This window comes from Balaenoptera physalus (assembly GCF_965194825.1).
Source record: "Balaenoptera physalus genome assembly, chromosome: 1".
NCBI classification, from domain to species: Eukaryota; Metazoa; Chordata; class Mammalia; order Artiodactyla; family Balaenopteridae; genus Balaenoptera; species Balaenoptera physalus.
In genome coordinates, this window is record NC_138882.1 from 143,983,313 (window position 1) to 143,998,461 (window position 15,149).

General features: G+C 37.4%; 1 protein-coding gene across 13 annotated transcripts in view; it reads right to left on the reverse strand.

The window, feature by feature from the left end:
• NFIA (nuclear factor I A) overlaps positions 1-15,149 on the reverse strand; it is a 392,763-nt gene that overhangs the window by 197,123 nt on the left and 180,491 nt on the right. For all 13 annotated transcript variants that reach the window (XR_014261496.1, XM_082453615.1, XM_082453621.1 and 10 more), the window contains one exon: positions 12,629-12,694. Coding sequence is in view for 12 of the 13 variants with exons in the window: in XM_082453615.1 (XP_082309741.1) it covers positions 12,629-12,694 (66 nt within the window). In the remaining variant the exon portion in view is untranslated. The remainder of the gene's footprint in view (positions 1-12,628; positions 12,695-15,149) is intronic.

The window sequence follows — 15,149 nt, forward strand, 5'->3', positions numbered from 1 at the left end:
CATGATCTGTGAATGGGGGACATGCTAGGAATCAGATATCCTAATGAACTTTGTCTAACTCACTTGAAATGGAGAATTAACCAATTCTTTTAAATAATTCAGAAATCTAAAATCAAAGGGATGAGCTGCAAATCTCCATTGTACTGCACAAAAAATGGGGAGTGGAAATAAATGTTTTATGTTTTCAATAAAACTACACTCCTACATCTTTTGCAAGTGAAATACTTTCAAATTTATTGGCAATCATAATTGTTTTATGCCAGCTAACAAACACGATGGCATCTGGTATAAATACCTTACAACTAATCTCTTTTTATGCACTCCACCTCCAGCAGAAAAATCAAATGAAAATTTAGTCCATTGTTTCAAAGTATCCATTGTGGAGCTATAGACTAAGGATGCTTGAAACTGTAGAAAAAAAGAGTAAAGAATGTTCATATGAAAAATAAGAATGTAATTTTTCCAAAAGAATGTAATTTTGCCCCAAAAATTGAAAACAAGAAAAAGACATGTTCTAGATTGCCCTCTAGCACAGGGTTCGTGTCCATGAGGCAATGAAGTGGATGAAAGAGAAGGTGGGCTACACTTTATTGTGTATCTCCTATGGATCACTGCAAGTTCTGGGCACTTTATACATACACACATCCATAGAGATATATTCATATACATAATCTGCATAGAAACAGTCCTGTTAGTTCTGAGGACGTAATTAAGCCTGTGGGTGCCTGAGCAAGGCTGAGGCAGATACCTGAGAGAATGAGATGGGGAATAAAGGAAGACATGACCATCGTAGATGAGGGAACAACACGAGGAAGGAAAGGAATGAACATTGTTTAAGCTCAAAACGGAACAGCAACTAAAACACATTTCCTGGGAAGGTGACAACATTCCACCTTATAAATGAGGAAACACAAGTCCAGGAGTTTAAATTACTTCCCCAAATTTACATCATCAGTAAGTTACACAACCAGAGTTTGAATACTATTCTTGCTATAATGCAAGGTCATTGTTAAGCAATTAGACTCTGGAGTTTAAGTTTGAAAACTCTGTCCTTTCTGCTTCTTGACTGTGGGCAAGCTATCTAAATTCTTTGCATCTCAGTTTCCTCATCTGTAAAATGGGTAAACTAAGAATACCTATCTCCATAGGGTTGTATCAGAGTGAAACAAGATCATGAATCTAGAACCCTTAGCACAGTGCCTTGATGTGGTGGCCATAAAAAATGAGACACTCATATCGCATGTTACAAGAAGCATGACTGCCTGACAACCCCAATTGCTCCCTTCTGGATTTGTCACCATGTTTGCTCCAAGGAGCTTCCTCCAGGTTCCTAGTCAATGACTAAAGAAGAGGATACTAATGCAGACTGGTTCCTGTGGGACAAAAAACTTTATAACAAGTGACTGGCTCAAAGACTCTCCATTGGCCTGTACAAAACTTTCTTAGAAGCTTGCTGATGTCCAGGATTCTTCCTTCCCAATCCTCCTTCCTTTCCTGTTCCCTTTCACAGGTATCAAATCAGTATTGCAGTCTGAAGTCTCTCCAACCTAGCCTGGCTCCCTCCCTTCATAGCCCAATAAATCCCTGCACATCTAATCCCATAAGGGCATATTCTTCTTGGGGGACCCAAACTAACACACCAGAACACAGGAAGTCCACAACGAATGTGAGCTACTATCATGACTGTTATCACCAAATTCATTATTTTTGTCATTACCTGGTTCTAAATCCCAATAGAGTTTAACCCTCCTTTCCAAAACTGCTTTCCTTAAATCTGTGAACATTATCTTTTCTTAAAGTAGGAGGGTACAAAGACCACACCATGCTCCTGTAACATATTCAGACAAGTTTTGTCATACCTAGCAAAACAGTCCTAAATGAAAACATATATATTTAGTTTCCCATAGAGCATAAAGATATGGCACCTTCTATTTTCAAGTCAATCTAAATATCACCTTTGAAGGTGGAATTTTCCAGTGCTATATTATTTGACTGATTTTCACCATCTTTCATGAGGCAACAGTCTACCAATAACTGGATCTTGCGACAAGGTATACTTCCTTTTAAGAAGTGACTCACGCACTGTCCCAATGCCTTACTCAATTACTATCCCACGAATTAAACTTACACACTGACTTGGATAGGGAGTGCCTCTCAACTGTAGTATTGTACCCACTGACTGTTCCATACAAGTGGCTTATTGTATAACTACTGGGCTAGGTACCGGCAGATGCAGGAGGAATGGAATTTAAGCAGTCAAGTCATTAGAACTTCGTGGTACTCTTCCCAGGTCTCATTTTCAGCGGGTTAAATTCCAGTGGTTTGACCTTTTGTGACCAATGAAATCATCACAGACTAATCAAACCTTTTCCTATACTGCTGTTACTATTGCCCATGTAACCTCCATGGGAGTGTGTAGAGAACTAGGACTGGTGGCCAGATAAAATACAGGACTTAGTTTAGATAAACAACAAATCCTTTTTTGTAATAAGTAGAGTCCATGTAATACTAAAAAAAAATTTATTTGTTGTGGATCTGCAATGCAAATTTAACTTGGCATCCTGTATTTTTATTTGCTAAATCTGGCAACTATTAGGGAGAAAAATCAAGCTTCGGGGTCATGGACTTGAGACCTGGGGATTTACAATCTAAATGGAGTCCTGAGATAAGGGTTAAACTGCAGCTCCACAGATTGAGACCTCCATTAAATGAAAAAAGAATCGTCTGCATGAGAGGGTATGTGAAGCCAACTATCCCAGGCGAGTGACTCTGCTTTCAGTGATACACGCACAAGGGAAAACCTTTGGGGATACTAAAAGATATTGCCATGGCAGACGAGAGTCTCCTTCTTTGACAGTGCTATGAATTAGGCCTTTTGCTTTATTCACCACTGAACTTTAAGTATCTAACACAGTGTCGGGGCTCAGGGCATATCCACCACATCAAGAAATGAATGGATTTGGTATCTGCATACCCTTGTAGAGGATATCATAGTTTATCAAGCATGTGCCAAGTCCTTTCCTTGGCCTACAAGGTCCACTATATTTGGCTTCCTGCTACCCCTATCTCCAACTGCTCCTCTTTCATTTGTGCCCCGCAGGCCTCACTGACCCTCTGACTGTTCCTCCAACATGCCTCAGGGTCTTTACACTTACTGTTCCCTCTTTCTAGAACAAAAGTCCCAAGTATCTGCATAATTCTCTTCTTCACCTTCCTCAAGTCTTAGCTCAAAAGTCAACAGATCAAAAAGGCCTTCCCTGACCACCCTTCATAAAATAGCGCCCATATCCTCCACTGTTTATCCCTTATCTTGCTTTATTTTTCTGCATAATATTTCATACCATTTGGTATATTATATATATTAGTTAGTTCATTGTCTGTTTCCTCCCACCAGAAGGAATAAGAGAGATTTTACCTGTTTTGCTCAGTGCAGTATCTGATTCTTGGAATGCACTTGATAAACATTTGTTGAATGAAGGAATGAATGAATGAATGAAGCCTCTTTCCCCTTACTAGACTATCAGGTCCTTTAGAACAGGATGTCTGATCCATCACTGTATTCCCCCAATGCATCCAGTACATAGTCCAAATGTACCCAGCGGGTTCTTAATAACTATCTGCTAAATTACTTATGAGAAAATTGAGGTACGGGTCTTTAAGTGACTTGGACAACTGATTTCCCCTTAACAGATGCTCAGTGTCAGGCTTATAATGGCAGCTCTCCTTTGCTAATCTGACCTATTCGGAAGCTGTGATTTGGCTTCTACTCGTTCATCTCGAGTTTACAAATGCTGCTTGCTGAGAAGCTCTCTGGTTGCAAAATACCTACAGAGATCTAAGAAAACACTGACTTTCCTTCATGAAGAGATTGTTCGAAGCCTATTAGTATTTTGCTGGGCCTCACCATAACATCCTTTATACTTCTCTCTTTGGATATTTGCCATACGATGCCTGTGGATAAGGCATATGAGACTCCCCTGTTCCCTTTGGGATAAAATCAACCAAGTATAGAAATTAACAACTGAGATGGGGCAGAGTAATCCGCAGTAAATATTACCCCTCCACCACCTCGATTTGAGCTATCCCAGTAGATTTCCTTAACGACAAGGTAATGCCAAGGGAACAGAGTTGCCTGGAGCTGAGTGAAACCTGAAGAAGAGAAAAAGAATGAGGAAGCTGTAGGGAGAAAAGGTGCCAAAAATCCTTGTGGTCACATGAATTTTTCTAGCAGACAACTAATCAATCTGGATTAGCTACTCCAAATCCCTGAATAAATTATTTATATTACATTCAGTTTACTAATATGATCCACAGATGTATAAATCTTTCCCCAAAATAATATACAGGATTTAAATCAACAAATTCATAGTCAAATGTCAAATCAGACCCTGTTATTTGTGGCAAGGAAAGCTCATACACTATTCCTGACCCAAACTAGCCTCCCTGAAAATTCATCATGCGGATTGTTCAGTGATGGAGAGGTATGTGAAAGTGACCGTTAGGAACACACTGCAGGTCCTTCTAAGGAGATCTGTCAAAGGGTCCTATCAGAGCCCATCCAGGCTTCGACCACAGGGAACAGAGAACAAGGGCAGATGGCACTGCAGCCAAACACCAGGTGTACCTTCCACCACACCTTCTCCGTGCAACTGTGATGTGATGACGGCACCGCATTTGATTTCCTTTTTGAGCCCGATTCAAATACTACGTGAACTGTTTTGCTTCATATTTTGAGAATCGAGATCTATGGATAAATTTACACAATCCCATATAAATTATAAACAAACACTTAAAAACACTTTTCTATTTGCAATGTTACATCCAAATGGTTGTCTCTCCTGGAACAACAGTCACAGGCATGAAGTAATTTGAGGACCAGAAAGACACCTCTTTATTTCTTCTTTCCTCTATAACTATTCGTGTGTGAGGCACTGGCAGAGGGGAGGAGGTGGGGTTTGTGTCTGAAATAGACCACCCAGCCAGTCCGTTTTAGAATTTGGAAATCAGGGGAATAGGGGTCTAAAACATTCCCTATTTTGGCTACTAGCCAACTACTTAAAGTCTGTTCAGCTTGTTATCCTCTGTATGTAGACAATAAAACACCCATAATGTGAGAGGTAAAACTACTTCTTTAAAATGACTACAAATTTCATCCTTCTTTTTCAGTTGAAAAGGCTCCTTAACTACCCTGAATCCTGTGGTAAAGCTCATCATACTCTACACTGCAGCATGCATATGGGGGAAGCCTCAGCTGGTACCTCATCTTTCAAAAGGCAAGATCCAAGAATTTCCTTTGTCTGCAGGCATTTCTCAAGAGCCCCTGTAAACAATGATGGGTCACATCTGCTAACAATATTTAAGAAAGCACAATTCACCTGGTCTCAGACTGACATTTTAGATTAAACCAAATTCTAGTTCCCCAGTCTCTAAAAGAAGATAGGCTAGCTCCATTGCATTGCTGAAAATTCATCAGTCAGAATTTAATTACACAGATCTGGAAACCAGAAGGCATTTAGGTTTTAATGTCTCCCTGAGTTGGGACCTTTACAATATTTAGAATATTGATCATTACTGTTACTGCTGTTATTTTGGTGGTCACTCTACTGTGTCTGTCCCTGCAGGGTTTTTGGAAGAAACACGGCTGAGAATAACTGTTGCTAGGTAATTGCAAAAGAAAGTCATGCAAATTATGAAATACTGACAAGTTGCATTTACAAGTCAATGGTGCTAGAATGCTCCTGCTTTCCCAATAAAACGCTACCTGTTCGGCTGCACGTTGCCTCCAAAATTCCTAAAAGGACCCAACTAAAATGACCCAGTAATCAAAATAGTTCCTAAAACAGCAGTCCATCCAGTAGTAAGAAACAATTCTTAGCGTTTGGAATTATGAATTTTATTTTGCCTTCCGACTATGTACTAATATTATAACATAATATTGCAATGTATCTACTACATATTTGAGGAGGTAGTGAAAAAAGTTAAAGCAAAGGGTCTGCACTTTCTTATGAGAATATTATCAGATAAAAGAATGTTTGTCCAAAAAAGAAACAGAAATTTATAGTTCTCTTATCTCACCTCCAAGTTACAAAGTGAATCCTACATATAAATCTTAAGTCGGGAAGTCAGTAGCCTTGGAATTTATTTCGTAAGTACTAAAATATTCAAAATACTCACAGAAGTGAGTTAACTGATAACCAGTGAGATAGTGACAATTGAGACTGAAGAAAAGTACATTCCTTGCTCCTCCAGCAACTTCTAGCAACGATCCCTAGTTTGGTGATACAGGATGGGAATGACATAAATAAAGATGTTGAACATGAAAGCTAGATTCAACCAGTACTCCAGGGTGATTTTCACATTGGCAGGTAGAGCTGGAAATTTTCAAAATCTGGGGCAAGCATCATGATTCATGACCTTCCACTGATTGCAAAGGCCCATCTGAGGGCTGATGTCTCTGACATACGTGCAACTACCAGATAAATGAGGCAGAGCAAACATGATTAAAACTAAAGAAAATTATTTAAATACCAACTCTGATTTCCTGTTATAAATATCACATTTTAAAAACCACTAAGATGAGATTATTATTATTATTAGCAGCCTGTGCAGGTGATGAGAGACAGTAAATAGGAAAAACAAAAACAAAAAAACCAAAACACATGTGAACACAACTCTTCTTTTTTCCAGCAAGGGAACACCACATTTTCTTTCCTTTTTTAGTTAAGGGTGCATCCACAGGGAGTCCCAGTGGGGAGTGTGCTTTCAGAGTGCCAGTGTTGGACTGTGCTATTGCCTCAGCGTGGTCCCACAGAAGTGTGCCTTGAATTAAGTAGGAAGGCTATCACACGAGCTTTTCCCTCAGTAACGCCTGACCTGATGCACCACAGGACGCAAGCTTTGGGGGACTGTTCACAGGCCCTGTAAATATCGAGAAAGCACTGCAAATATAAAGCATTCCAATATCCACAAATACTCTTGACAGTAGCCAAAGTACCTTCTGGGAATTCGCAAAGGTGGTTTGAGTAGGTGTTCTAAGTCAAAGTCTAACAAATAAGGCTTAAAACCTTCAGGAGCTCTTGAAAAGCCAGAAAGGGGGTTTCAGTAATATGCAAAATGATTAAATGAACGATACTAGTCAGAGCTGAGAACTTTGTCGGGATTCCATTCCCTATGGTCATCAACCATAAAGGAACATGATGATATTGCATACTTTTTTTTTTCTTTCTTTTTTAACTCTTTGACATGAAGTAATGCATTGCAATAATTTTAAAAGTATTGTTTGATTTTTTTCTTATATTTGTTTCAGGTTTAACATTTTAACAATAGTAATTGGAGTTCTGGGGAAAATCAAAGCTGTTCTCAACACATGAAACCACTGCCCGAATGTAACTTTTCTAAGTTAATGCTGCTCAATTATATCCATTCTCTAGTTTTTTTTCTTCTCAACACGGAGTCTTAATTTTTCAGGTGCATTCATGTGGAAATATTAGTAATAAGCATAATTATAATTTTAGGAAGAGATTTTAATTTTTAAAATTCTTTATTATCCCAATAAAATTTCACTTTCTTTCTGGTACAGAAGACAAGTTTTAAACTTAGGTCACATAAAGTGAATTCTTTATTATAAGCTGTCTAATTTGATATGTCTCTAGGTGACCAAGGCAAGTACTAAGAGAATCATCATTTTTGGAACAAATATTTTTTGGGATTTTTTTGGAATTTTTACTTCTCCTTTTATTTATTTATTTTTATTTTTTTAACATCTTTATTGGAGTATAATTGCTTTACATTGTGTAAGTTTCTGCTGTATAACAAAGTGAATCAGCTATACGTATACATATATCCCCATATCCCCTCCCTCTTGTGTCTCCCTCCCACCCTCCCTATCCCACCCCTCTAGGTGGTCACAAAGCACTGAGCTGATATCCTTGTGCTATGCAGCTGCTTCCCACTAGCTATCTATTTTACATTTGGTAGTGTATATATGTCCATGCCACTCTCTCACTTCGTCACAGCTTACCCTTCCCCCTCCCCATGTCCTCAAGTCCATTCTCTACGTCTGCGTCTTTATTCCTGTCCTGCCCCTAGGTTCTTCAGAACCTGTTTTTTTTTTAGATTCCATATATATGTGTTAGCATACGGTATTTGTTTTTCTCTTTCTGACTTACTTCACTTGTATGACAGATTCTAGGTCCATCCACCTCACTACAAATAACTCAATTTCGTTTCTTTTTATGGCTGAGTAATATTCCATTGTATATATGTGCCACATCTTCTTTATCCATTCATCTGTCGATGGACACTTAGGTTGCTTCCGTGTCCTGGCTATTGTAAATAGTGCTGTAATGAACATTGTGGTACATGTCTCTTTTTGAATTATGGTTTTCTCAGGGTATATGCCCAGTAGTGGGATTGCTGGGTCATATGGTAGTTCTATTTTTAGTTTTTAAGGAACCTCCATACTGTTCTCCATAGTGGCTGTATTAATTTACATTCCCACCAACAGTGCAAGAGGGTTCCCTTTTCTCCACACCCTCTCCAGCATTTATTGTTTGTAGATTTTTTGATGATGGTCATTCTGACCGGTGTGAGGTGATACCTCATTGTAGTTTTGATTTGCATTTCTCTAATGATTAGTGATGTTGAGCATCCTATCATGTGTTTGTTGGCAATCTGTATATCTTCTTTGGAGAAATGTCTGTTTAGGTCTTCTGCCCATTTTTGGATTGGGTTGTTTGTTGGTACTGCATATCTTTGATCACACCTCCTCCTCATCTACTATGGCCATTAGTATTAGCCCTTAGATTTGGTTTCCCAGCAGTATTAGTCATATCTGTGTATGTATGCCCATGCGTCATACACGTACAACTGTACAACTTAAACCCACACCCAAATTAGATTTCAACTTCTCCAGGGTTTCTTTTTTTTTTTCCTTAAAAACCTCCTGGAAAATCAATAGTGAGCAAATACTCAATAACTATTTGGGGATAATGACAGTATGTTTATCTACTTATTAATTTTAGTAAATACTAGATATCTGTCATGTTCAAGGCATATGGAATTGGTCATGAATCCTATCTTTCATCAGCTTATAGTTTTAATAAGCCAGATTCTATTTGGTTTGTGCCAAGGAAAAACTCAGACAAAATTAAAGACATCTAAGTGGAGTCCCTTCTGTCCAGAATAACTTTTTTGAGCATTCATTCTGAAGGTTCTAGCAACTCTGAATCACTTTTGTAGCTCTCAAGTCCTGGGAGGTAAACAGAATGTGGAGAAGAGAACTAAACAGTGAAATAGATGTGCCACTGTGGGGATCATGGACAGATTTAAGAGACTTAAGCCTGACATTTCAGAACAGAGTAGGTATCTACAAAAGCTGTCTCTAAAGAGTCTTGGTTTATTTCTGATATTATCTCCCCTTCCACTCCAAGGCTCCCAGCTTTTGACCTCTGGAATATGTGTATCTCATTACAGATATGAGCTTTAACTGGAGAGTGGTGGTAGTTACCTTTCTTTGAGTCCTTACTATGAACCCGGCATTATGCCGTTTCACAGGCATATGCTCATTTTAATACTCATGAGGACGGATCTTTTAGTGTTCCTATTTTACTGATAAGAATACTGAGATTGGGGCAATACCTTATTCAGAGTCACCCAGCCATTATTTAATCAGGCCTGTTTGACTCTAGAGGTGGAATTTTTAATCATTATATTATACCAATTTTGAGTTTCAGAGATTCTGACATTTTATCTCTGGGCTTCAGATAATTCCTTCAAAATTCCCATCTAATACTCTAATTGGACAAAGATTTGTTTTCTTTTACAGTTGAGTCTTAAGGGAGTACAAGAAAAGAAAGCAAAAATTCCACAGAAAAAAAACAGACTAGTTGGGCAGGGAAGAAACAGCTGCATCCACTTTAGGTAAAGTTACATGGCCTAGTTTATGGTTTTGGATGAAACAGCATGTTACCATTTGTCTACTCATTTTCCATGGTTTACTAGGAAAATACCATTCGTTTCCCATTACCTTTCTCCTCAAGAGCTAGCATAAAAAGAATATTATTTCCCCTCAAATATATACATAAATAAGGAATAATGAGTTCCCACTTTGTTTGAAGACCAGAGTCTGTCACTTCTTCATCCACCAAGATTTCAAAAGTTCTTGAGTTTTGTTGATATACTTATGAGAGTTCTCTTCTTAAAAAACAAAAATGAAACAAATAAACAAACAAACAAGAACTTTTCAGGAACTCATCTTCCATAACCTGGGGTAATGAAAATGAAAGAATACTCTTTATCAAAGCAACCCCAGAAAGTCATCTAATGCATGTAAATACCTAGTCCTGAAATCTTCATTTATTTTCCTTTAGGGATTATATGACTTTAAGGAAGAGGAAATATTTCCTCAAATAACTTCATCTGAGATTGACAAAAGGCAGAAAGAGGAAACTGAAGAGGCTGATATTCCTCTAGTCTGAGCTCCAGTTGGAATTGTCTAAGATGAACCAACTTCAACTTTTCTCTGAAATAAATAGAAATTTGAAACATAGGAATTTATTACTGTCTCTCCTGGATGTTAATACTTTCTTTTTTTGAACTCACACGATCCTTCCCAAATGGTACCGTGAATCCTTGAGGTGGCACCAAGTGATCTGGGGTTAACAATGAACTTGGCTAGTCTCTCTGTGCCTTTGGCCGAAAAATCCAGGCTCAATCCTCGTTTCTTTTTGGAATGGGAAACGCACAATATCGGTATTACAGCAGCTCCAGAAAGGCATGCCAGGCCTCTCATGCTCTCAATTTATATTTGCATGTGAACAGCTTGTCGGCCATTTTATGAAGACAGATGAATCGCAGGCCTGCGAGAGGGGCGAGAGGGGCGGCCAGACCCAAACACGTGAACCACACACCTCGGCAGCCCACCAGCTCTTAAAGGTGAAAATAAAACAAATCACTCTGGACACAACTTCAGGCAGATTATAAAGAGATATAATATATGAAAAAAACGAAACTATAAGGCATCATCTATAAGTCAAGTGGGAAATAAAGAATGAAACTAGTCTATAAATATCACTCTGTAAAATGTCAACAAAAAATAAGATGTAGCTGTTTATGACACTAAAAACAAGCCTTCAGAGGTCTCTCTCTCTCTCTCTCCTTTTCTCTTTTTAATGCCTGCTGTGAAAAGATGACTTTGATAAGGAAAATACCACCAAAATACCAGGTTGAGGAGAGGAATAGTCAGATAGTGTATATTTAATATGGGAGCCCAACAGTGTTATAGAGAATTTCCCAGGCTTGGGAAATGAAACGATCCTGAGAAATCAGTGATAGGATATTCAGTGTGGTAAACTCAATCCTCCACCCCACAAAACTGACATAATTCAGTTTACCTATCTATTCCAAAAGATCAGATGGAGATCAAAACGGAAAAATAGATAGAACAACAAAAAGAAGAGAGTCAGGAGGAATGAGGTCATTCTAAGTAAGTGAAAAACAATGTATGGTAGAACTATACCGACTAGAAAAATAATACGAGGAATACTGAACAACAGCCAACTTTTTTAGTGTAAAGTCTATGAAAGATACTATGGTAAGTATGTTATACACATTATCTTATTTAATTCTTCAACATGTCAATACAATTATTACCATACCACTTCAAAGATGAGGAATAAATCAATACTCTGGGAGGGTAAATAATCTATTCAACATTACAAAGGCAGGAAGTAGTAGAGGCAGACTTTGAACACAGGTCTGACACCACAGCCTGAGCTTTTAGCCTCAGTGCCATATTCCCCTCAAAGGTCCCTCAAGGTCAAGTTCCCATTAGAGTCTTCAGCTCTCTCACCAGGGAAGATCACTTTGGAATTTAATGAGATGATATCAATGAAAGTGTACAGTACAATGTTTAGCATGTCATGGGTATCACTAGTTTACTTCTTGATTTTTATTGAAACTGATGGTTTTACTCAATCTTAAATTCTAACCTATGACAACCTTTTTCGTCCTTGGAGTGCATATACCACACAGTTAGTATTTTAGTGGATACTATTATATTCATATATAAAGTGTGTATTCTAGGTTAGTCAAGTTTCTGCAAAGGAAAGTTTATATATTTATGCAATTGATGAGTTTAATTCTGTCACGTATCCTTCGTGTTTTATTTTAGACAATTTGAAGTGAAAAATCCTTCAAAGGCAGAGATGATTTTCTTAAAGCAATTAGCAAAGGCTTTGAAAAGGCCTCAAAAATACCTGTCAGTCAATAAACATAAATCACTAGTGAAGAAGATTGTGGGTCACTTGCCACCTTAAAAGGAACTGAAATGAAAAGGCGTTGGCTCCTCACTTACGCTGTAAAAGATCTTGATCTGGTAAATCAACACCGCCTCTCACAGTAATCAACTTTCTTGGGAACTAAGGTTCTTATGAGTACCCTGATAGGGCTTGTGGCTGAGGGGAAGGGTTTGGGGCGGCTAGAGTGGCCCAGAAAACTCCTTGAGTCCTCCAGATTGTTCCGACCGTGGGCCGCCCATAGGGGCAGACCTCAAAATCCTTGTACTTGGTTGGCTGCTGGCTACCATGGACTCTCAAAGCAGCAGTCAAGAGTCCCAAAGTAAACTCACCATTTTCTGGCTGGTCCTTAATGTCAGCGTCACTTGGCTGGCTGGGACTTTCAGATTGACTTGAATCTGAAAAACATAAAAATACAGCCAAAAATTACAGGGTCTGTGAAGGAAAATGGATCAGAGGTGCCAGACTTTCTCAAAAGGTTCAGCATGGAAACTAGGAATGAGAACGTTACAGAAGTGACATGATGATCGAAAAAAGAAGAGAGAAAAGACAGGGGGCGAAAAGCAGCAGAGGCCGCAGCCCGTGCCTTCAGAGAGGACTCTCGGTTCTGTTGACACCTCCGGTGGCACTTGGCTTGCGCCAGATCATAACTTGAAACTCTTCAGAAACCATCCTCTTACAGAGAGACCATTTCCAAACTGCTCTTCTCCATTATTTATACACTAGAGTCTGAGAAAGACTTCATCCTTCATTACACACATCTGAAGCTTGATTCAGAACATAATAAAGTGTCAAAACATATTTTGAAGCTGGTATATAAAAGCAACCCAAACAACAGAAACAAGTTCTGTTGATATTTAGCTCTGTATTACAGCAACAGACTATGCAGACTAACACCATTAAATACTAGAATCCTAATATTCTAGTGCATTTACTTAAAATAACAGGATCACTCAAAGACATCTTTCTTCCCTATTTTATAAGTATTATTTTCCTCTTGTACTGATGCATTTGGGAGATCCTAACAGGCCTTGTGAGCAAAAACAGGTTCTTACACACCTTTATTGGATCCCATTTATTTTTTATTTTAAAAACACAATCATTTTCAAACGAAAAAATTTAATTCAATCAAATTAACTTCTAAATGAGATAATTTAAAATAAAGCAATATTTAATTTTAAGATGAGATAAAATTAAGTTAGATCAAAAAATTTCACAGAATTAGAAGTAAGAATACTTATGATACATTTTGGGGGGAAAGGAGAAAAAAGGCAAAATATTTCAAGGAGAGAGTTTTTTATGTAAAGCATTTTCTGAGACTTGAAACAATATATAACATTATCAAAAAACAAGCAAAAAATTTTTTCAGAAAAATCTCTGTATCTGTGGAAAGCCTGGATCTGAACTTTACCTTGACTTCACAGGGTTAGAATGGGCTGCCTGAAATTTGACCACATTTCAGCAAGTTCAGTGCAAGATCTGAAAGGTCATGACACTTAACTGTGATTAAATTGAAAATATTAATTCTGTTTCAACAGAGTTACAGTTTTAGCATTCTCTTTCTTGGAGATACTGCAAAAAGTAGCAGCACTACTAGTGACCCTAGGTCGAGAAGCGTTAATTTATTACTTTAAGAAAGGCTCCCTGCTTTTAGGCAAATGAAGATTTTAATTATTGGGAAGTACTATTTTTTAAATGTCTCTTTAAAAATTTTCAGATGCTCTTAACCTGGTAACTAGAGAAAAAATTCTAGATTGATTCAAAGGTTCAAATAGCAAATGATGTGAAAATTTGAATTTTTATTTGTCTGGCAAAGTGATAGCTTTTATCATAATGTAACAATAGCCATAGTGAAGACACAAACAAAAAGCATTACAGGTCAAAAAACTTTAGAGAAATTCTTCAGAATGAACCACAAAGTTAAACACAAAGTCTGCACTGAAAATTGGAATACAATTTATATCGGATTACCTTTGAAATTTTAACTCCATAAATTAACATTATTTTTATAGCAAAGGATTTAAAAACACGGCATGATTACCTTTGAAATTTTAACTCCATAAATTAACATTATTTTTATAGCAAATGATTTAAAAACACGGCATGACTACCTTCTCTTTTTCTAAGGGAATATCCTGTAATTTCGCCATTAAAAATTACAAATTAAACATTCTTAGAAGTAATTCAACATGTTTTAGGAGAAAGACATACCTTCATTATTTTTGTACTAGAAAATTTTAAACCATTAATATCCACTATTAAAATTAAAGAAAATATCTAAGTTTGTGTTAGGGAAAGTTAAAATTCTTCCTGATCATGTCCCAGAATAGATACATAAAATTTTGCCAAACAGAACATTTTCTTTGGAATAAGACTAGCAAACCTAACTTTCTATATGATAGCTTAGCCAATATTCTTTTTCTTGATGTAATATCTTTACGATTAATCACTTTACAAAAAGAAAAATATTTTTTATCTCAATTAATTTAAATATACCATAGCCAATTACTTTTCTGATATTTAACTATTAATACTAAGCTAAGGTAAAAAAATAATGAGTGATCCAAACAATTGTTTTAATAATCTAAAAGTGGACTTCTTTGTTCTTTTAAATTTTCTTTTACATTTGTCACCCTATATTTATAGAAAGGTAGCATAATTATAGAAAACATGAACAGCAACAAAAGATGGCAACAGGTATGTTCAAAGAAAGTTTAAAATTCCAAGCCACAGAAAAAGAAGCAAACAAACAGCAAATGACTGAGCGGCAGGAAAACAGCTCAGAGTTGGTCTGAAAGGGGCCGCAGCACTCTTGTGAAAGCTCAGATACAAACACTGGAGAAGGCATCTAGC